This window comes from Sturnira hondurensis, unplaced genomic scaffold (assembly GCF_014824575.4).
Source record: "Sturnira hondurensis isolate 20B ecotype Veracruz unplaced genomic scaffold, ASM1482457v3 Scaffold0006413, whole genome shotgun sequence".
Classification (NCBI taxonomy): domain Eukaryota; kingdom Metazoa; phylum Chordata; class Mammalia; order Chiroptera; family Phyllostomidae; genus Sturnira; species Sturnira hondurensis.
This window is the reverse complement of record NW_028079044.1, coordinates 18,584,163-18,607,404: the sequence shown is the minus strand read 5'-3', so window position 1 is coordinate 18,607,404 and position 23,242 is coordinate 18,584,163. Positions and strand designations below refer to the sequence as shown.

The following is a 23,242-nucleotide window of genomic DNA, read 5'->3' as shown; positions in this document are numbered from 1 at the left end:
CTTATTAACCTACCCAGTGTCTTCACCTCTCTTACATTCACCGAGACATGGGGAAACAAGACCAAATTAGCAGCAAGTTCAAAATATAAAATATTTCAAAAGCAATACGATTTTGTGTATGGAAATGCACAGTAACTAGCAAGTCGGTTGACTTTGGCACATAGTAGGCACCCCCAAAATACTTTTTAAATTGAATTTGAGATAGCTGAGATTAGTGTCTATAGTTTGATGAATGCTTCTGCAGTTCTGGGAAGGCCTTCAAAAATAGTTTTTCTCTGAAGTAGATTGTTGGAACTTTTGGTAAGCAAAACTGTCTACACAAGCAGAATGAAGGTAAGGTAAGCTTTGGCCCGGGCCCTGTTGGAATCATCTCAGATTCTGAATTAGTGATGTCTCACTACTTTCTTCCTAAGTTTGAAGAATCTGATGGGGTCTTCTTTCACTCAACCTATTGGATAGATTCCATTTTTCTGGGCTTTCTATGGGGGGCATGTGGCCGTCCTGTCCTCTGAGGACCAAGTCATGGACCCATATACCTACCTTAGGCTCCTGAGTTGGGAAAGGGCCAGCAAGCTGGGACTCCCCACCAGCTTCCCCACTCCATTTGAGCCCCCATCTGGAACAGGCCAATAGTCAAATGGGCCCTTCTCTGCTCCCCATCTGCTTGACTTTGCTAGATTTCAGGCACATTTATTCACTGGGCCTTTTGGAAGCAATTCAGCCTTTTGGTTAAAGGTCTTCCCTTCCATCCTACTACTGCTGGTCCAGCTTGAAGTGAGAGTAAGCAGAGCAATGATTCCCCTTCCACAGACACCGGGGCAGGACTGCAGAAAGTGTCAACGAGAGGTTGAAAGCGCAGTGTTCTACTTGTGGAAATAATTAAGTGATTTTTGTTATGAGTGTGTTGGGTTCGGCTGAATCAACATGGTAGCTGGCTGTGGGTATATGTTTCTGTGGTTTGGGGGGCATGAGAGCTTCATTATGCAGGGGGCAGGGTAGGTTTGAAATTGGGGTGCCTGCATATCTGGGGCTTTGTATGATCTACATGTAGGGATGAGTACTTATATGTTATGTCTGTGTTTGTATCAGTGTGTGCATGAGCAAACAAGCTCTGTTTCTTAAGCTTTAGGACATTTATAAAAGAATTAGAGAAATCATCATATTGTTTTTTCAGTTATGCACATGTCAAGCTGTGAGGCAGCAGTGTTGGGGATCAAACCAATGTCATTGGCAATATCAACAAGAACATTTATCATGGTGAACTGTACTGGCCACAGTATGTCTTCCCAGACATCAACTCAAGGCCTCACGATAACCCCAGTGTTGGGTTGTTACATCATTACTATCTTGATGATAATGATTTGTGCTGTGATAGAAATTAATTTCCACACAGTTTACATGTCTACCTCTGGGGTGGCATAGGCAATGAAAGCCTGCTTAAAATTATTTTAAAAAATGGACTTCTTTTTTAGGGGTGGGTATGTGGGTCAATATGGTGACCCAAGGTGTAACATTATAACTTGGGTGATACCTGCATTTGACCAGGAACTTTTCTCTTTGATTAATGTGGTCACTGTGCGGGAGCGAACACTAGTGATATGACCCCTTCCCCTCACTTTCTTCACTTCACAGAAAGGCAGGCTTAGATTATTCTGTCAGTTCTGCTGCCCGTATTTATGAAATGTGTTGGGCCCACTGAATGAAAAGGGGAGATTAAATGTTCGGAATGTGCTGTGCTGACTTGGGTCTTCGGAGGGATTAGAGGGCCCATTAGCCTGGATCGGGCCTGGAGAAGCATGTCTTTGTTGCATGGCTCTGGTTGCTCAGGAACTGAACCTTGGCTCTTAGCTGAAATTGGAGAGGCTGCCAGTCCGTGCCTTGATCGGACTTTTTTTTTGCTTGGCCAGCTGAGTGATGAGGGGCCTTGAACCTTGGACATGGGAAAATAAAGTTTTAATGCTCAGACTTTTTGCCAAAGCCTGAGATGACACTTCAACAATTGAGCCTTTTGCATTTGTTTTTTTTCCTTGCCATGGTCCAAGACTGGATGCCTCGCTATTGCAAAATGAGGTCAAGAACACACTTGGAATTAGAGAACATCTGACCCTCTTGGAGCTTTGGGTTATGGGATTCCACTAACATCTGAGGGTTGGTTGGCTTTGGCACATCTGGGTTATGCCACAGAAGGGCTGTTCCGTGTCTGTGGGGCTCATTGCTATAGGCATGCTAACTTATTCTTGGACTTCCTGAAGAACAGTAGAAGTGGGCTCAAGATAACTTCATTAGAAGTCAGATTAGGGAAACAGCAGAAATGATATTTTCAAGTCCCATCTGTAGTTTTTCTGTAATGTAACTTAATCTCTCTGTTGAACTCACTTTTCCCCCTAATGGCGAAAAAGTCCTGGTATTCTTCGACAGTGTCGATTTAATATTCTTACTCACTTTGGGGCTTTTCCTCCTTGTTCTCACCCCTGGGAGGAAGCTAAATTCTGGATTGGGCTTTCATCATATCAGGATGTCCACAGGGAGGGACCCCCGGTCACCAGCTCATGTCCTCCTTGGATCTATCTGTAGGTCCACTGATTTCTGAGGACATGGACCACACAGTCTTGTCATATGGGCCATAAGGTCCTTTTAAGTTTCCCTGGCTCATTCTCCCTCTTGCCACACTTCCCAGTCCTCCTGGAGAGCGTGCTACAATTTGGCGGCTCTTTTGTGAACTCTGGGATTTGCAGGAAATGACAGAGACCGCCTTAGGCTCTCTCTCCCACAACACCCCCCAGCCATCTTCCCCAAGTGACTCCTGCCCCAATTCCTCTGACAACTTCTAAGTGGCTGCTATTTACCAGATCCCCAAAGTTATGGAGGGGGATATCTTCCACATATAGCTTTGGGGCTAACCTGGGGAGTGGGATGTGGGCTGCCTTATCAGAAACCATCATAAATTTCTAGTTCTTGCTTCTTCTTCCTCTGTACATTTTCTTTTTTAAATTTTATCCTCCTGTATATTTTCCATATCATCAATATATGATAGGAAAACTGGCTGGACAAGACATCCTTTTAAACCCATTGTTTTAATGACATTTCATCTACGTTTGGAAATTTAGGAGCCAAAGATCACCCACCCCCCTGCTATTTAGGCATTCATATTAATCACACATCAATATTTACTGAACTGTAAATATATGCCAGGCAATGTTCTAATACTGGGGCAGAGTGTTAAAGAAGATAAAGATATATGTCCTCATGGGGATGGAGACACCATAAACAAACTCCTGAGTGAAGCAGATGCTATGTCAGATGGTATTGGTTGGTAAGGAGAAAAAGCAAGGAAGGAGGAGTAAGAATTACTGGTAGGGAGCTGCGATTTAAAGTATGGTGAATAAGAATGGTAAAACAGATTATAGTTAAGACAAAGAGCCTTGAAGGAGGTGGAGAAGTCAGTTACGGATCTATCATGGGAATAGAATTCCTGCCGTGGGAAGATCACGCGGGTGCTGGGAATGTTCAAGGACCAGCGTGAGATGAGGGAGGTGTGAAAGCCTCATCAGGAGAGACTTTAGCTTGTTGCTGTTGTAAGGCCTTTTAGCTCCATTCTGAGTGAGCTGGCAAATCACTGGAGGAATTTGTACAGAGAGGTGACATGTCCTGATGTGTGTGGCTATTGTGTTGAGACAGATTTGGCAGCCAGGGTAAAAGCAGGGAGGCCATTGGAGACTGGCGCAATAATCCAGATGATAGGGGACCAGGGACAAGTGGTCCGACTCAGTTATGTACTGGAGATGGCACCAGTAGGATTTGCTGGTGGATTGAATGGGGAGCATTCAAGGAGTCCAAGGTGATCAGGTTGTTTTTGGCTGGAGCATCTGGAAGAAAGGAGTTGGCATCTGCTTACAAAAGGAAGACTGTGGAAGGAGCAGGTGGGTGGGGAATGATCAGAAATTGGATCCTGGACAGGGTAATCAGTGAAACTCAGTAGATGTCCAGTGAGATGTGTGAAGTAGACAGCTGGAGTTCAGAGGAGTCATTCATGCTGAAGAGAGCTCACCGTGGGATTCATCAATGTATGGGCTATTTAAGATGTAAGACCTGAGGAGAGTCCCAGGGGAGTGAGAGTGGATAAGGATTAGAGGTCTGAGTGCAGAGCCCTGAGGTGCTCAGATAATCAGAAGGTGAGTGAGGAGGAGGAATCAGCAAAGACGGAGAAGGTGTGGCCAGTGGTGTGGGGAGATCCCTCTGCTCTGCAAGGCAAGGCAGGCCGGGGAATGGGTAGTTCAGAGAGTGACTGACTGTACCAGATACTGCTGGTAGATTGATTATGGAGGCCAGAGTCATTGTGACCTGACAAACATGTTTTGATAGAGCAGAGAGAATGGAAAATCAATAGTTAGAGACAAATGTAGGTAAGGCTTTCTAGATGCTTTTCTGTAAAAGTGAGAAAGAAATGACGTGGGAGCCAAAAGAGAATATATAGCCAGAGATTTTTTTTAATGATGGGGAACCAGAGTCACATGTCTGAGTGCTGATGGGGATGGTCCAGTAGGGAGGGCAGTCCGATGGTGCAGAGGAGGGTGAGAAGAACCATGGAGTAGTGTCCCTGACTAGACCAGAAAGGCACAGGGCCCCTGACCCCCGTGCAGGGTTGGCCTTGGGTTGGGGTGCAAGTAGAGCGTGCACTGTAGTAAGAGGAAAGGTAGGATGCCCACTAATTTACTTTTTCCTAATAGCTTTGCCTAGTCCAGACATTTCATATAAATGGAATCATGCAATATGTGGTCTTTTGTGATCAACTTGTTTTATTTAGTGTAATGTTTTCAAGGTTCATCTATATTGTAGTGTGCATCACTTCTTCGTTGCTTTTTATTATCAAATAATATGCCATTGTGTGGATATATCATTTTCTTTATCCATTCATCATTTGATGGACATTTGGATTGTTTCTAGGTTTTGGTAATTTTGAGTAGTGTTGTGATGAAGAGTCATGTACAAGTTTTTGTGTGGATAAGTTTTCACTTTCCTTGGGTAAATAACTTGGAGTTGCTGGGTCATATGGTAACTTTCTGTTTAACTGTTTAAGGAACTGCCAGGCCATTCTTCAAAGTGACTCTCCATTCCCCAGCGGTAGTATGACGGTTCCAGTCTCTCTAGATCTTTGCCAACACCTATTGTTTTCTGACTTTTATTACACCCATCCTAGTGCGTGTGAAGTGTTTTCTCATTGTGGCTTTGATGTGCATTTTCCTTATACCTAATGTTGTTAATTATCTTCTCATATGCTTATTGGCCATATGTGTATCTTCTTCGGAGGAATGTTTATTTAAATGCATTGATAATTTTTATATTGGGTTATTTGTGTTTTTATTATTGACTTATGTGAGTTCTTTATATATCTGATTATAATTCTTTAGCAGATATATAATTTGCAATATTTTGTCATTCTGTGAATTATCTTTTCACTTTCTTACTAATGTTTTTGAAGCATCCTGCTCTTGCTCTTTATTTTAAAAATCTTTAATTTTTGAAATTAGGTAAGGACTACATGTGCACAATGAAAAATTAGAAAATATGAGTGATACAGAAAAATAAAAGGAACAAAAAATATTTATAATCTTATAATTCAAAGGTAATTGTGGTAAACATTTGGGGTTCAGTCCTTTTTTAAAAATAAAATCACATTATTCACCTTTTAACCATTTGTAAATTTTCAGTTGAGAGTAACTTTCCATGTCAGTATTAGCAGTAAACACATTACATTTATGTACTGGGCACTATTATAAGCAATTTGTACATATTGACTCATTTTATTCCTCACACTACATTTATCAGATTGGTGCTATTATTTTTCCTTTTTACAGATAAGCTTGTCGAGTCACAGGGAAGTTAAGTAGTTGCCTAGGGTCACACGTGGGAGTGGCAGGATTTGAACCCTGCTAGTCTGCCTCCCAAGTCCTGGCTCCCAACTGCCCTGATTTTACTGCTTCTTTCTACCCATTATCATGTGAAAACTATTGGCAGAGGCAGGCTTATGTCCAAAATCCCAGAAGAGAGAATGCTTGGTACTATTAGGCACAATGCTAATTATTCCTTTAAGATTTTTTTCTTTTTTGCTAAGAAAACTTCCTTTTATTCTTAATCCACTGAATGTTTCATTTAGGAATACCTGAAAAATTTTATCACCCTTTTCATCCCTGCTTTTTTTTTTTTTTTTGCATGTTATGGATCAGAGGTTGACAAACTTTTTCTTAAATGGACAGATAGTAAATATTTTAAGCTTGGGGACATAAAGTCTTTGTCACACTACTCAGCTCTGCTTTGTAGCTGAAAAAGCAGCCCTAGGTAATATTTAACTTATAAAACCCAGTGGCTGGCCAGTGGGCCATAGTTGCCAAATTTCTGTTATAGATGATCAGGTGACTTTTCTCTTCTTACTCAGTGATATTGAGCTACTCCTGCCTTCTGGAATAATTCAGCTTGACCAGTCAGATCTACTGCAGTAATCTGTTTGCTAGTGTTTTGTATAGGATCTTTGCCTCTTTATTTGGGAATGGAATTAATCTGTGTGTGTGTGTATATGCCTTGGTCAGGCTTCACAGAATGAATGGGGAGATTTCATCTTTTTTCTCTGCTGTGGAACAAAGGATGGTTTAGTTTTTGAAAGACTGATAGGATTTTTCCCCAAAGAAACCATCTCGGTTGGCTTGATGTCTTTTTTTTCTTTAAGTACTAGTTCTTTGAGATCTCTTCCATTTTCAGGGTTACTGATCTATCATGTTTTCTATTACTTTTGAATCAATTTTGGCAATTTAAATTTCTCCTAGAAAATTATCCCACTTCTAGATTTTCTAAGGATTTGTCATTGATTTGGGTGTTGTAAATCACTTAATGTTTTTATTCTCCCCGTAATATCTTTTTATTTGATCTTTCTGATTTTTAATGGTATACCCGCTTTTTAACATTAGATTTGATAAATATTTATTTTATTGGTCTTTTAAAAGTTTGCTGTGGGACTTAATGAATTGTAATAGCTTATTCTTTCTAATATATTAATTTCTTCTTGTCATTTTCAGTTTTTCATTTTTCTACTTTTCTTTTTCTAATTTCTCGAGTTATCAGAAAATTTATTTTCATTCCTCTTGTATAAAAGCAAAAGCATTTACCACGGGTTTTCCTCCCAGCGCACACTTGGCTGCCGCTCACAGCGGTGGGGACAAAAGCTTCTCACTGTTGGTATTTTTTAAGTATCAGTGATTTTAGTTTTGGTTTTCTCTTTAACTTAGGAGGGTTTTAAGAGTGTACCTTTACATTTCTAAAAGTTTGGGATTTTTAATTTTTTAATTTCCCATTATTTTTCAGTTTTAGTGTATCTGCTTAGAGAATGCGCTTGATAATGGGTTTTTTTTGGACTTTACTGAGATTTGCTTTGTGGCTTTTGATTTTTCTAAGTGCTCCAAAGGTGCTGGACAAGAAGGTATATTTTCTGTGTTTAGATTACATGCTTGTCTGTTTAACTAACACTGTTAATGGTTTCATTCCGATTCTCTGTCTCCATATTCTTTGTCAACATTTTACTTGGTTTTTCAAGACAGGGAAGTATAGTAACTTCCCTACAACTGTTGTGTTCCTGTCATTTCTCTGTACAAAACACATTGGTTGTTGCCTGTTTATGCCTGACTCTGAGCCTGAGACATAAACTCGAATCTTTAAGTACCTGGTCTGGGGGAGAAAATAAAGACTTGAGGAGGACTCAGACAGCTCAATGAAATCCCATTCTAACCATTTCTACCACTGTGTACATGTTTGCCTGCGTGTTAATGTGTGTATTTTGGGGGGCATATGTGCAGTTTAGCATGTCCATGTAAATATAGTCTTCCATGTGTTGGTGATTGAGTTTGATATGTATATCTGTCTACATTTATTGATCCATAGTATCTTTTTCTTTAAATTAAATTAAAAACATCAGGCTAAGGTCTGTCTTGCTCTATGCTGACTTTTTCAAGAGTGGTTACAAGTGAGAAAGCTCTGCTACCTTATGTCTTAACACATATGAACCTCTTTTCCTGTCTTCTGGCTGCAGAAGACCCTCCGGGTAAGTTGTTCAGACAATGACTCTCTTCAAACTCAGCCTTGCTCTGATGCCTGTTCTCTGTGCGGGGTGTCTGGGAACCACATTCTGGCCACACAGAGGCTGTTAGGGCCACAGGTCCAGGATGGGTGAGACCCTGAGAACCTCATTCACCCTTTCCTCATTGTGCCTGTTCCAGGTCCCACAGCCTTTTCCAGTTTGTGCTTACCCTTAATATGTTGGAACTCAAAGGACTGGGCATTGCTTTAAAGGGAGCCAGCACCATTTCCAGAAACTCCATGGTAGACATTCAACTCATTTTATAGAGTCAGAGCAGACTCCAGGGAGGTCTCCTAGCTTACCCCCTCATATAGAGGAGTCCCAGATGGTCTATCCTTAGACCTTGTCCTTGACCCTTCCCACTGAACTGGTGAGCTTCAGTGCTACTCACAGGCACAGACCAAGTGCCCAGCCCCTGATGACTTTTGGTGGAGGCCTCGGGAAGAGTGACCATTCCACCTATGGGAAGTTTGCTGCTCACTGGGTGACAGCACCCACACACACATAGACAGGACACAGCTGGAGGAGCATTCTAGACACAAAAGCTATGAGACCGTGTAGACATTGCAAGTGCAGGGGGAGTTAGAAGGTGGAGAGACCATCCAGTGTGTGCCACCGCAGGCTTGTCTACCTTTCCCTATAATGTGAGTAAATGGGGAAGGGCAGGGCAGAGCATGGGCTGTCACAGACTTCCTTTCTCCTCACTAATTTTCCCATGCAACGTAGTATCTTTTGAATAATGGAGACTTAGTATTTGTTGATTTTTCAAGGATTCAACCTTGATTTGACCTGGGGGGGGGGGGCTGAGTTCTGATTTCTGATTCTTTCCTTGCCTTTCCTTTCTTTTGCTTTTTCCTTTTCTTTTTCCTTTTCTTTTTCTTTTCACCTGGTAGGAGAGGTGACAGGATAGCTCTTTGTGGGTCTGAATTTTCCTGGATCTACTGCATTTTATTTATAAATAGCACCTTAATGACATTTTAAAATGACATTATTGACATTTCCCCCAAAGAGTTACCTTATGTACCATCAAAGTTTAGCCTCAGCTATCATGATAATTTATACCTACTTCATGGAAAGGAAAAGGGAGACCCAAGAGCTTGACAGAATCACACAATGAATGGGGGAAAGGGCCCAGGCTAGAGCCTCTGTCTCTTAATACCAAGCAAATGTTCAAACCTTTTTTCTGGTCTGTGCTCCTGGAGGGATGGAAAGTTCCAGCTCTGTGCTCCCCTGAACTGACCCAACAGGGAACTTTGAAGTCCACGCCAACCTGTTTGCCTTGGTAGGTTTTTGGTCCAGAAGAATCTTGTTTGGCAAGTTCTGTTTCTGAAATGGTGGGTGTCTTTCTACCCGTACAGGAGGAGGAGTTCATTGATTGGTGGAGCAAATTTTTTGCCTCGCTAGGGGAGAGGGAAAAGTGTGGCTCCTACTTGGAGAAGGACTTTGACACTCTAAAGGTAAGGCCTCTCCGAGTGTTGTCTTCTATCAGTCCCTGGGCACAAGCAATGGGCAGTAGGAGGCACAACAGAAAAAGAACATACATATATGTATATGTACACATGCATGTATGTGTGTATATGTTTATATATATGCATATTTGTGTTTGTTTCCTCATTTGGTGCCCGAATTGAACAATCCTAATAAATTAATTAGGAGAAAGGTTACCTACAGATTTAGAGCAAGAAGGCAGTGTGAGCTGGGATAACGGAGAAAGTATTTTTTGGAGAAAGTACTGAATGCTAGAAAGTACTGAAGTAGTTATGGGTAAAATGATGCCCGGAATTTGTTTTAAAATGTTAAAAAAATGGCAAGGGGGAAGATAGAAGGTATGAGTGGTCCTCTGACAGATTTTCAAAATATTAAAAATTATTGAAATCACAAAACATTGAAAATTGTTCAAACTTAGAGCTGAGCAGATGGGGATTTGTCATGCTATCCCGTATCTTTTGAAGTTATTTGAACTCTTCTATAATAAAGGTTTGTATTAAAGTAGAGAGGAAAGTCCCTTGAGAATGTTGCTCTGATTATCCCACACCTACAATTGGGACAGAAATTACCTAGTAAATATAAAAATATGGTAAGCTTTCTTTCTGTGAAAATAAGAAAGAAGTCCCCCAAACAAACAGAAAGACAAAACCAGGGAGGAGTCAGAAAAATTCTGTTATTTTGAAGAAATGTCACAAGTACAATTATGCTTTTCAAAAGTAGCCTACATTTGAAAAACATAACCAGAGGTGACTCAGAATTGCTTCCCAAAGGAGTTACGTAGTGTCCTGGAGAGGGTTGCCAGATAAAATTCAAGATAATCAGTTACACTTGAATTTCAGGTAAGCAGTGAATATTTTAATGTTAGGTATGCTTCAGATATTTGAAATATAAAGTTATTTATTTGAAATACAAATTTAACTAGCTGTCCTGTATTTTCACATGCTGAATCTGGTTGCCCTGCTTAGAGAAGGATGGCAAAGGTTGTCAGACTGTGGGAGAGACTCAAAGAGCATCCTGCCGCAGATTTAATGAATGGGAGCTGGGACTCCTTGGAGGAGTAGGTGGCTAGGACTTTCAGGTAACTGCAGGCTGAGAGCTTTGGGTGTGTACTCTGGAGGGTGATGTCACAAGGTGTTGCTCCAGGTGACTTGTATCTGGAGACCTGGACACGCAGAGACAAGGCCTCAGGCAGCAAGTTCTTCATTGACTTAGTAGTTGGGTGTGTGAGGCTGGGCAAGGAGACAGAGCTATTTATGAACCAGGAAGAAGGTCCGCCACATTAGCTTTGGCATGTTTTTACTGTAGCCTTGCCAAAAACATGAGAAAAACCAAACCAAGTAAGAATGAGAACTCCTGCTAGGGTGGCCCATGACCCTGGCCCTTTGCTGCTCCTTTGGGTGTTGAATAACTGAATTGGTGCCCAGCCTTCCAGCCTGACCTCTCTGAGGAGATCCCTGATGGTGTCCAAGTGAAGATGGGCTGTCTGAAACAGTGTGCTCAACCTGTCACTGGGGAGAAACCAGACCTGGAAAGAACACTGATCCTTTAAGGATAAATAAATAGAAAACCACCACCACCAACATGAGTCTTTGAAAAACAGCCTGTAGCATTATGGAGTGAATGGAGTACACAATGTGAAAACACAAAAATATATTTTGATAATTATTAGCATAGGGGAAAACAGACCAACTCCTAATCTCAATTGCAAAAGATAGAAAATAAAAAATACAGTAAGAAGGCATAAAAACCCCCAGTAATCATAGAAAAACATGATAGAAAAAGAATGAACATATTAGTTTTCCTAATAAATTAGATTAAATGCCTCTACTCAGTGATAAGGACTCAAATTATATCAAAAGTTAAAATTTATTACTATCTTTTGAAGACATATCCAAAGCATTACAGCATAGAATGGCGGGGAATGAAATATTTTAGCAATCAAAATAAAATCAATGCAAACAAAAGAGAGATGGAATTTAATTTTAAAGCAAAGGAAACAAAACGGAGTATTTTATATAAATAAAATGTGTGCATCTGAATGAGAGAAGCTCCCAAACATGTTTACACAATAAAGGTGAGAAATACTTACAGCAAAAATGAGAGGAGTATGGAAACTCACACTTCACGTGAGTGAAAGCATGACATGATAGGAACTGAAGTTGTAGTGGGGATTTTAATGGGCCTCTCTTCTAGACAGATGAAGCAGCAAATAAATAAATAGGGAAATAAAAGATGTAAATAACAAGGTAAATGTTTTTAAGCTACATTGAAAATAGCATTAAAATAGAGAATAAAAGTAATAAAGAAAATAGAGAATACATTTTTCCTAATGCTCAGAGAACACTTACAAGATTTGATCATATGTTACTTTAGTAATATGTTGCCAAAAGCAAAAATCATACCAGACAGATTAAAATATAATAAGGTAAGAAATTAATAACAAAAATTTAAACAAAAAGACCAACCACTTAGACATTTAAAAAGTATTTTATTGGGACTGCCAGTATGAACATGGCTGCATACGTCAGCATTTTTCCCCTTTTCTTCTGGAGATCATTCAAACCCACAAACTCCATTTTCAGTAAAAGTTGGAAACAAATAAACCTCACAGAGTCCAAAATACATGTAAGGGTTGTCCAAAGGCAGCTGGAATTGGGGAGAAGCCACTCAGCAGTGAATTAGGAGACGATGCATGGAAGTGATGAAAGGTCACAGTGGTAGCAGTCTCAGAAAACCACCATACTTCCTAATAAAAGAATGCTGATAATTATTTAAGACAGGTTACAGGTACATGGGGGCTTAATATCTATTCTCTTTACTATTGTGTGTGCTTGAAAATTTTATTAAATAGTTAAAAATATAGTTACTGAAATTGAGGTTTAACCATAAAATACAAAACTTCTATCCCTTGCTTACCACAATGAATATGGGAACTTGGAAGATAGACTCACGCTGGTGACAAAAGTCTCTTAGAGTCTTTTTGGTTCAGAGAAGCCAAGAAGGTGGAGCTACACAAGAATCACACAGATGGGCTATGTTTACAGGAAGCTGCCTGTATCTGCTGTGGAACAAAAGAAGTAATTCATCTAGGAAAATCCAACATATGTAATGACAAGTAATAATAAAAAAGCATTGATTTTAAAATGTTATGAAAAAAAGAAGAGAAAAATATACATCATAGCCAAAGAAGAAGATATGTACTCACCAAAAAATTTTGCCAAGGAGCAGACAAAATAAAATATTTCACTATAAACTTTTTAGACATGGGTAGCCAGCCTGCAAAGAAGAAATGAAAGAACTCAAATGATCATGGATGAGAAGAGATGAAATATGAGCTGACAGGACTTGGGAAAGGAGAAGGAGACATGAAACTGGAAAGAGCCCAGTGCAGAATGGCCACACTGGAAAACACAGGGAGGCACATAGAGGACAGAAATGATAAAAGTAAGCAAAACAGAATGAAAATAAAGAAAGCGTTCTAAAAAAAAATGAAGAGAAAATAACATCGAAGCCAGGGAAAGGAGATCCAACATTTGCATAATTGGAGTTTCTGAGGAAGACAACCAAAACAATGAAATAAGCAGTTTAATAAAACCTGACTGAAGTGCAAGAATACTTGAATATACATATTGGAAAGTCTACTTTGTGTCAGCACAAATTGACCCAGATTGGTCAATCCTGAGATATATTAGTGGCCATTAAAGAATATTTTGGGGTAGTCATGCCTCTTTTTTTTCCAAAAAATATTGCGTCATTTAAAATAAGAAAAAGTCAAGATGGCTTCCATTTTTCACTCAAAGACAATAGGGCGCCATCTGTCGATCATCAAGGAAAGAAATGGCGACTGAGGATTTATATTCAGCCAAGCCACCTTTCAGGCGCAGAGGCCATGGACACCCAGGCACCAGGTTCAGGAGCAAGTGATGTGGTTCCCATGAGCCCATCTTCGGAAACTCCCCGGGAATAAATGTTTGTCAACTGGGAGATGACCGGGAACACCACAGCCAAAGGACTGGTTGTGACCATGTTTTACGTTAGACTTAAAGTCAAAATAAATGGAAGGGTCAGGGTGACAGGACAGAGTATAAATATACACACTGAAAATGTACAGACGATAAAACTGACAAAAATTAAATGGAGGAGAAAGGATGATATGATGCAACATAAAGACACTGACTGCCATATTATAGAACAAGTAGTGTTGACATTATTTAAAATTAGCCAATCAAATAATAGGTGCATAAGCAAATTATAAGCAAAGAGTACAGGGGTACATATTAAGAAAAATAATGTTCTCTAATACTGGGTGATGGAGAGGGAGAGGGCAGGAGATAAAATTTAATTAATTAATCATGCTATAATAGGGAATTTATAAATACTGTTCCTAAGGTGTAGAGGAATAAGTGTATTCTTAATATATAAAAATTTATAATAATATGAGAATATAAAGACAGGTAATCCAAAATGTCAGAAGAATCACACACACACACATGCACAACAGACCATGCAAGCAAAGATTAAACAGAAATCTATGAAACTAGAAAACTATAAATGTATAACTATATAAATATAAGCATAAAATTAGATTAAAAACCTGTTATCAATGCATGTTGTATCAAGCACTTATTAATAACAAAATTTAAATCAGATATGAAAACAAAATCAAACTCTAAAATGAAGATATTCATAAAGGCTAAAAATACAAGATGGGGAAAATGTGTGCCTGGCAACTGCAACTAAAAAGAAAGCAGAAGTCACAATTGTGGGGGTGACTTTTCCCGCAAGTACCCCCTGTCTGCCATGGATGAAAGTAAATAAGACTTGATGTGCTTGGGGAGGAGAGGTGGCCAATCCCTCAAAAGGGAAGGGCCTCGAGCCCCTTCCTCTAGGGGCTTTTATTGGGTTTTAATACACAGAAATACAGGGTGGCAAGGATCAAACAGTAGATGACATTTCAAAGAAATATGAGGGCTTAGTCTGAGTCAGAATCTGTCAGGAAGAGAGTTTTGCAGAAACTTTAGGGTTTCCTGCTCAGACCCTTAACATATGAATGAAAGCACTCTTAGCAGAGCAGATTTCACAGATTTATCAGGAAGTCTTTGTGATGCCAGATTTTTCCCTGGGATCCACTCTGGCAAGGCAAGGAGCTGCACCCCTTCCCAACAGGTATTCAGGCTTAAGGTAAGCATTTCTCCCAGAGAACGTGGGGACTTGGGCTTGTAACATAGCCTAGGGGCACGGGTCTATTGCTGGCTCTTTGTTGTAGCCCCCCGAGTTCTTCCATGAAGGCCTCCTAAGTGACCAAGTCTGGCTTAGGCTGCTCCCTGCTGTGAGGAGACTTACCTGTCAACAACACAGACCATGCTTTGGGGGCAGGGAGAGGAAACTGAGGCAGCGTTTGCTAACAGAGACAAGCGTTGTCTCCTGTGGCTTGCTCATCCTAAGCTACAGGGAGGGGGGGTAGTTAAAATTCCTGAAACCAGGCAGAGTGGTCCACAACACACAATCTTCCATCTTCGTATTTGATGAAACTGTATTCATGTTCCCAAAAGTAAGTGAGACAAAGATGGCACCTGGTGATACTAAATGGTGCAGTTCCAAGATATGACAGTTTTGAGAGTAACTCTGTCCTAAGTAATACAACATCAGTATTTATACAACAGAAATTATAGGAGATATGAGGAGAAATGGAAACATGCTGGTAGCTAGGGGAGAATTTAATTCTCTTCTTTTAGTTCATGTCAAGTCAAGGGTACAAAAACCTGAGAGGAAATAGAAAGCCAGCATACTTATTAACTTGATTAAACCCTCTAGCCTGAAAATAGAGACTACACAGTTACAAAAACTGACCATGTAACAGTCAATGAGGAAAACCTTGATAAATTTAAAAAAGTAGCAGTACCACTGACAATGTTTTTGTATTATCATACCATAAAATTAGAACTTAATATCAAGATCTAAAACCTCAAGAGTCTCTTCCATCTAGATTTTTTTAAAAAAAACCTTTGTTTCAGCAATTCTTTAAAAAAATTTTTTTTATTGTTCAAGTACAATTTTCTGCCTTTTCCCCCTACTCCTCCCAACCTCCCCAGCCCTCCCCACCTCCCTCCCCTGTTTTGTTTCAGCAATTCTTGGTGAAAGAGAAAAGACTAACCAAAATTGGAAAAATACCTGGGAAATGATAAAATGCTTCATATTAGAATTTACTGGTTATAGCTAAAGCAGTATTCAGAAGACGTTTATAGCTTTAAAACTTACACTAAAAAGGATGAAAACTAATGAAGCACTTGGCTGTTGGATCAAATAATAAAAGTAAAACTATGGTTATGGAGTGTTTTCATTTTCTAGAAAATGAAAACATTATACAGCAAAAACAACGGGGCGATGCCAAAGCAGTGCTAAGCAGAGGCAATTTCATAGCGATAACTATTTTCTTATCAGAATAGAGAGAGCCAATGAAACTTTAACTAAAGAAATTAGAATAAAAAAACTTAAAACAATAGAAAGGAGAAAAAGATATTTTATCTTAATAAAGATAAAATCAGAAATAAGGAACTAGAGTAGAAGAAATGGTAGAATTGATAAAGAAGAAAATGGTCCTTTGATCAAAATGAATCAACTATAAATAGAGCAAGAAAAAATTCAAAATGATATATATCAAATATTAACCAGATAATAAGTTGTTATTTTTTTGAGAATCATAATATAAAGTAATACTAATACTTCCTTTATATTTACTTATATTTTATATATTTAATACTGAACTTATAGTACTTGTATAATTAATTCTTTCTTGGAAGAGATAGAACTTGAACTAGACTTAAATGAGAAATAGTATCTAGCAATATTAGAACTTAACCTGAAGAGTCAGTTTCAAATATAACCAATTTAGCATGTATGCAAAGTTATTGAATATCACTATTTATTAGGTATAAATTATCATCTATAATGGCAAACCACTGCCTTGTTTAGATCTAAGCAATTCCAAAATACTGCTTTAACAAATAAAAGTCATTGGTTGTTTGAGAGGAATGAAATAAATAAATCGAGGTCACCAATTAAAAGTTGCGCTCAAAAGACGGTCTCAACCGACATTCAGTACCATTGCCATTGGGACATCCTGGGCAGTGAGCACTGTGGCTGGACATGCTGACCCCTGATTTTCCAGAGTTCTGATCTGATCCTCAAATATTAATAAAACATCAGTAAGCTTTTCATGCATTTGTTATGATCTTATTCTCTTAAAAAATGCACCACCTATGTTTATGATGGCTCTCAGATAACCTGGAATACTGCACTAATCAGAAAGCCGTGTTCCCCAGGGGTGCTGAACATGTTTTTCTCCCTTTCTCCCTTTTCCTGGTTTCCCCCCTGTGTTCTCTCCTTCTAATCTCCTGGTTCTCTTTGTCTTTGTTCTTTCCCTCTCCTGCCTCTCTTCCTTCTGCACCCCCTCTTTTATCTCAACCTCTGCCACCTGCCCTCCTCTTTACTTGTAATTCTCTCATTTGCTTGTGGCCTTTCCCCCTTGTTTTCTTCTCTGTCTCTTCTCTCCCTCCCTTTCTTCCTCTTCCTTTGATCCCTCTTTTTTTTCTGTCTTTCCCTATCCCTTTCTCTTGTCCCCATGCATGGCAGGTCTATGACACAGAACTGGAGAAAGTGGAGGCCTTTGAGGGCCTGTCCGACTTTTGTAACACCTTCAAGCTCTACCGGGGCAAGACTCAGGAGGAGATGGAGGACCCATCTGTCATTGGGGAATTTAAGGTAAATCCTTGGGGACCTGTTCTTAATCCAGGGAGGCCTAAGCCTGGAGGGGCAATCGTTAGTGAAGGGGGCAAGGGCAGGAGTGCTGTAGAATACCCACGATGCCCATCGTGCTGATGTTGGTGACCAGGTGGGTGACGGTGATGGTAATGCTGCTGAGGCACGATCGGATGGGGGTGATGAGATGGCATTGGGCTTGGTGATCTCGGGGGTGACGAGTCTGGCAAAGATGAAAGTAATGGTCATAGGGGTGATTGTGTGGGTGACAATGATGGTAAAATGAAAGCTGGCTCCTCCTTCTTTTCAGGGTCTTTTCAAAATTTACCCCCTCCCGGAAGACCCGGCCATCCCTGTGCCCCCACGACAGTTCCACCAGCTGGCCGCCCAGGGGCCTCAGGAGTGCCTGGTCCGCATCTACATCATCCGAGCATTCGGCCTGCAACCCAAGGACCCCAATGGGAAGGTGACATTTCTAGAGTTCTCACCTCCACCCAGGGGTGCAGATGGGCTACAGAATCTGGACACAACTCCAATTCAGGAAATTCACAGCAATCCAGGGCAACCAGACAAAAATACAAAACTGAGATGTGGCTGCACGGGGAGAGGGCCAAGTGCTCCAGGAGTTCAGAAAAGGCCAAAGTCAGTGTAAGACATTGGAATAATGAGGAAGGCTTCCTGAGGGAATAGGATTCTTAAGGATTGATGGGGTCTCGATAGGCTGAGAGGCAGAAGAAAACATTTTAGTAGGCATGAAAAACCTCGGCGAAAGTTTGCCACAAGTTTCATGTGTGTTTGGCACAAGAATCAGGCACAAGGAAAGGCAACGTTGAAGGTGTAGGCTGGGCCTGGACTTTGTAGGCTGTATGTGGTGGGGGAAAGAACAGTGGAACAGGATCAGTACCCCTGCCCTGACGGGATGGGGCCCGAGGCGAAAAGAAAAACCAGTAATACTGATCCTGTCTTTATTTAAACTCTTGATCGTGGACTGTTGGCAATGACTTTAATTTTTTTAAATATTGCATTGAAATGTTGTTTATCTTGATTACTGAGGTTTTTTGGCCCTTCTTTCAATTTTGTGCCTGAGGCAAGTACCTCATTGCTTCACTGTAGACCTGGCCTTGACTGAGAGACGGGAACTTGAAGGAGGGCAGGAGTCGGGAGTTCCAGGGAGGTGGTGGGGGAGAGGCAGAGTAAAGTTGGAAAGAGAGAGAAAGAGGGAAGAGGAGGGGCCGGGGTGGGGTGACTGGAGTTCAGGGTATGAGGCTGGTGGTCTCTCCTGTCGCCTTAGATAGGTACAGGCCTAGCATGTATCCCTGAAGTGGTGGGTAAAGGCTCGGTGTCCTACACTTGGAGCCCTGCTTTTCCAGGTGAGAAGTCATAGCTGCCCCTGCCTTTCTGGGAGGTCACAGAGCGCACTGGAGACATCCCCAGACTAGGCACCACCAGTGGCCTCCAAGATGTGGTTGTGGCCAATGGGAAATCCCTGCACTTCCAGACTTCTTGGTGCCAAGACTGACCCTGAGTGCCCTCCGGCCCCAGCTGCTCCCTGAGGCTAGCTGAGAGGGTGCTGTCGCTTGCCAGAGGCATTGGGAAGGCCAGCCAGGGCTGGGTTGGGCTGACACAGTCAGGCCCTCTCTCCCCCTTTCTGTCTGCTGAAGCAGAGGTCACAGAGACCACCCCAGCTTGACCCAATCACATGTGTCATACAAAATGGTGTGTTTCTGAGGATATCAGCCTGTCCCCACCCACCTTCTCCCAGTGGGGAAGTGGATTGGGAGTATGGAGGACTGAGGTACCCCATGTCCACTGTTGGACCGTGGCTGGGGGCCCACGTCAGGGCCGAGTGGTATGGCCTGCAGGAGGGGGTCTCTGGCCCGGCAGGATGACAGGATGGCAGCTCCCTGATGGCTGTCCACCTAGTCCCATCTGGGGGCAGAGGACTGAAGAAGCCTCAGAGATGAGCTGGGGAAGGGGCTTGGCTGAAACCTCTCTGTCTCCCCTTCAGTGTGATCCCTACATCAAGATTTCCATAGGGAAGAAATCTGTGAGCGACCAGGACAGCTACATCCCCTGCACCCTGGAGCCTGTGTTTGGAAAGTAGGTTGGGGCAGCCGGGGCCTTGGGGGGGAGGGTAACCCACAGCCCAGTAGGGGAGATGCGGCTGCCACTGGGCAGTCCCCGGTTCCCGGAGCAAAGCTGTGCTCAAGTGTTGCGTGTCTAGGGGTGTAACCTCGGCTAGTTCTTCATTGTGTGCTGAGATGTGAATCCTGCCAGAAACTCCTAGTTAAACACATGAACAATCACCTCAAAGATCAAAAATCTAAATAGAAGCCCAGAACATGCATTTGCTAGTTAGTCTTTTTTTATTACATTAAGTTTTTCTTTGGAATAATTTTAGATTTACAAAAATGTTACAAAGATAGTACAATTTCTGTAATACCCTTCTCAGTTTCCCCCACTGTTGACATCTTACCAAACCATGGTGTATGTTTGTTCAAACTAAAAAATTGATGTTGGTGCATTACTATTTACTAAACTCTAGGCTTTATTAATTTTTTTACTAGTTTTCTGCTAATGTCCTTTTGCTGTCTCAGGATCTAATCCAGCATCCCACACTGCATTTAGTGATTACTCTCTTCTATGGCTGCACCTTTGTCTCAAAGTGGCTGGGTAAGAAAGGATGTGAATTCAAACTTGTAAAACACTTCTTGAATCTAAGAATGAGGAAAGGAAAGAGCAGTGCCCATGGCATGGGAGTCGCTCCCAGACGCCCACACTTGATTGCTCTTTGGATGAGACTTGTTTAGGTTGGAGAAAGGAGAATCACAGAGCAAGACTGGCAGCTGTTTCTCTAGTAGTTGTAAGAGGTGGCATGTGGTGTTCCGATATTGAGTAATACACTGAATTCACAAGCCAGTATCTATCCTATTAGTGGTGGTCACTCAGCCCTGCCCCAAGGACCCAGTTAGCCTGGGGAAGTGCTGTTTTTGAGGGTGAAACAGTTTGGGGCTGTGATGGACCGCCACCAACCTGGAATTGGAGGGAAGGGCTGCAGAGAAGCTGCGGGGAGCGGGTACGGGATTTCTCTTTGGTGAGCTCCAGTGCCTGGTGTGGGGGCACAGGTTCCCTTGGAGACTGGGCAGAAGGTTGGGCCTCTTCCACAATGGAGGGGTGGAGGTTGGGACTCAGGGCCAGGTTGGGGAGTGAGCGCAGAAACACATCCCTCCCACTTTGTTGGCCAAGCTGGTCTGCCTGGGGGTTCACGCCTCCCTTAGGTCACAGCAGAAATTCTTTCTTTCCATAACCCATGTGTCGAACAAGCACCACTCAAGGGATATAATCAAAACAGAACTCTGTGTTTGTCTGCCGGCATCCTGTAAACGTTTATTCTGTGGGGGTTACCTTCCTCATGCTGGGGTGGGAACTGTGGCAGGCAGGCGGGCGGATTTTCTGCTTATGTTCAGACAATCCACTTTGTCATAAACCCGCAGTCTCAAGTTGGTAACCAGAACGCCCATTCACGTGTAATTATAAACACCCTGCATGGCTTGAGGGTTAATTGTACCCCTCTCCCGGCTGGCCCACCTTGGGTAGAGCTGTGTACAGCGTGTGGATGCGTGTGTGGAAGGAAGGCTTCACCTCTCTGTCTAGTGTCTCCCCTCCCCATTCCGGCCAGCCCCTGAGGCTTCGGACTCAGGCGGGGCCCGGACTAGGGTAACATGTTAGAGGAGAGGGCCCATCTCTCTGCCCTGTCCTCCTGCCACCCTCTGGATGTCAGGTGTTTAAAGCCGATTTATTTTCTTGTGAGTCCTCCCACTGCAGCTCTTAGGATGTGGCAGATACTATGTCCCTTTCACTGGTGGCCTCTATTCCCTGGTTCTCAGCTGGGCCTCTCCACAGTCTCACTGTGTGTCAGGCTGTGTCTCCCACCTGGAGAGAACTCACCGGGCAGAAGGGCCAACACCCTCACATTTGACCACTGTGGGGCATGGAGGTCTCAGAGCATAGCAGGAGCTCTCTCCAAAGATTTTTTTCATAAACCCCCTCTCTGTCCTACTATGGAAGTAGGTGTGAAGCCCCAGGTGTCCTGAAAGTGGGTCCCAGGCCATCTTCTTGGTGAATTACAGAGTACCTTGGTCTGGAGTTTCACATTTCTTGTCTTCTGGTATCCTGGTGGAATCTTCAGTTTTAATATTCTGTTTCCATTCATTCATTCCTTCTACAGTCCATCATATGGCTGCTATGTGCCCAGTCCAGGTTATTTGGGGAAACCGCATGTTCACACTCACACACTCAGACTAGCCCAGTACCAGTAGAGTGCTGGGGAGGTGTGTGTTAAGAGCAACAGGAGACCCAGGGACGGTGGACTGCAGGGCCACTCCTGGGAGGAGAGGAGGAGGTCGGACATGGCTTTCACGTGCCCCTCTAGCCTTGCTTGAGTTCCCACTGTGTCTGGTGACTTCAAGGAGCTGGCATTGTTCTGACATCTCTCCCCACCCCTGCAGAATGTTTGAGCTGACCTGCACTCTGCCTCTGGAGAAGGACCTGAAGATCACTCTCTATGACTATGACCTCCTATCCAAGGACGAAAAGATTGGAGAGACGGTCATCGACCTGGAGAACAGGCTGCTGTCCAAGTTTGGAGCTCGTTGTGGGCTCCCACAGACCTACTGTGTGTAGGTGCACCAGGCAGGCTGCCTCTGTGACAGCAGTCCCATCCCCTAAATACTGAGCACTCACTGTGTGCAAGCTCTGAGCTAAGCACTTCTCAGGTGTTCTCTCACTCAGTCCAAGTGGGGTCTTGTCCCCACTCCACAGATAAGGAAACTGAAGCTCAGAGATATTACGGCTTGCAAGTGGTGGGATTAGGATTTGAACCTGTCTGTCTAAGAACCTTGCTTTTCATTATGTTATAATCCAGTTCTCCTTCAGGTGTCACTGAAGGCCTGTAGAGGGAAAGAGTAAAGGAGAATTAGGAGAAGAGACAGGCTGTGGGACACATGGGCCCCAGCTGGACCCTGAGGGGATTTATGTCAGGTAAAGTCATGTGTGGACAACTTCCACCCACTTCCTACCATTCAACTTGGCTCTTATTTGGGTCTGATTCTCTAAATCTGGAGTGGAAATATCTAAATTCCAAGTCTGTGTGTATGGATTTAAGCAAGTCCTATTATCTCTGGGCCTCAGTGCCTCTCTCTTAAAGTGCAGATCCCCAGTCATAATAAATGACCAGGTGGGGTGCCCACTGTAAAGGTGAAGGCTGGATGGTGCTGTGCATGTGGGCACACAGGTCACTGCACGCCCCTCTGCCCTTGTCAGTGTCCTGGAGCACCTCATCGTTGTCTTGTGTTTGGCCTCAGCTCTGGACCGAACCAGTGGAGGGACCAGCTCCGCCCCTCTCAGCTCCTCCACCTCTTCTGCCAGCAGCACCGAGTCAAAGCCCCCGTGTACCAGACAGGCCGCGTGATGTTTCAGGATAAAGAATATACCATCGAAGAAATAGGTGAGCTGCCACATGGCTTCCAAACCACTGTGCACTCATCCTCTTCCTCTTCTCTTTTGTTGGCTGTCTCCTGTCATAAAGGGGCTGACTAGATGCAACCCACATCAGCAGGGTGTGGTCTCCAGGGTGGCACAGATGGGCTTTGTACTTTGGGGGCCAGTAGTTCCCTGTGATACTGCTATAGAAATAAGAGGTCAAGGTAGAGCCAAGGTCAGAGCTCAGCCCACTTGCCAGGGAGTGGGCAAATTTCAGGGGTGAGTCTGAAGCCGTGGTCAGGGTCATAGTTAAAATCCATGTGCTTCTGAATTTGGGTAGTCAGACTTTGATCAGAGCTTGGGGTATAGCCCACCTCTGAGAAAGTTTTCTAC

At 42.6% G+C, this 23,242-nt stretch overlaps 1 protein-coding gene across 16 annotated transcripts in view; it reads left to right on the top strand.

Annotated features, from left to right (window-relative positions):
• Positions 1–23,242, top strand: part of DYSF (dysferlin) — a 201,053-nt gene that overhangs the window by 160,103 nt on the left and 17,708 nt on the right. For all 16 annotated transcript variants that reach the window (XM_037048124.1, XM_037048120.1, XM_037048122.1 and 13 more), the window contains 6 exons: positions 9,481–9,579; positions 17,243–17,371; positions 17,679–17,834; positions 19,377–19,468; positions 21,877–22,047; positions 22,732–22,874. In XM_037048124.1, the coding sequence (XP_036904019.1) occupies positions 9,481–9,579; positions 17,243–17,371; positions 17,679–17,834; positions 19,377–19,468; positions 21,877–22,047; positions 22,732–22,874 (790 nt within the window). The remainder of the gene's footprint in view (positions 1–9,480; positions 9,580–17,242; positions 17,372–17,678; positions 17,835–19,376; positions 19,469–21,876; positions 22,048–22,731; positions 22,875–23,242) is intronic.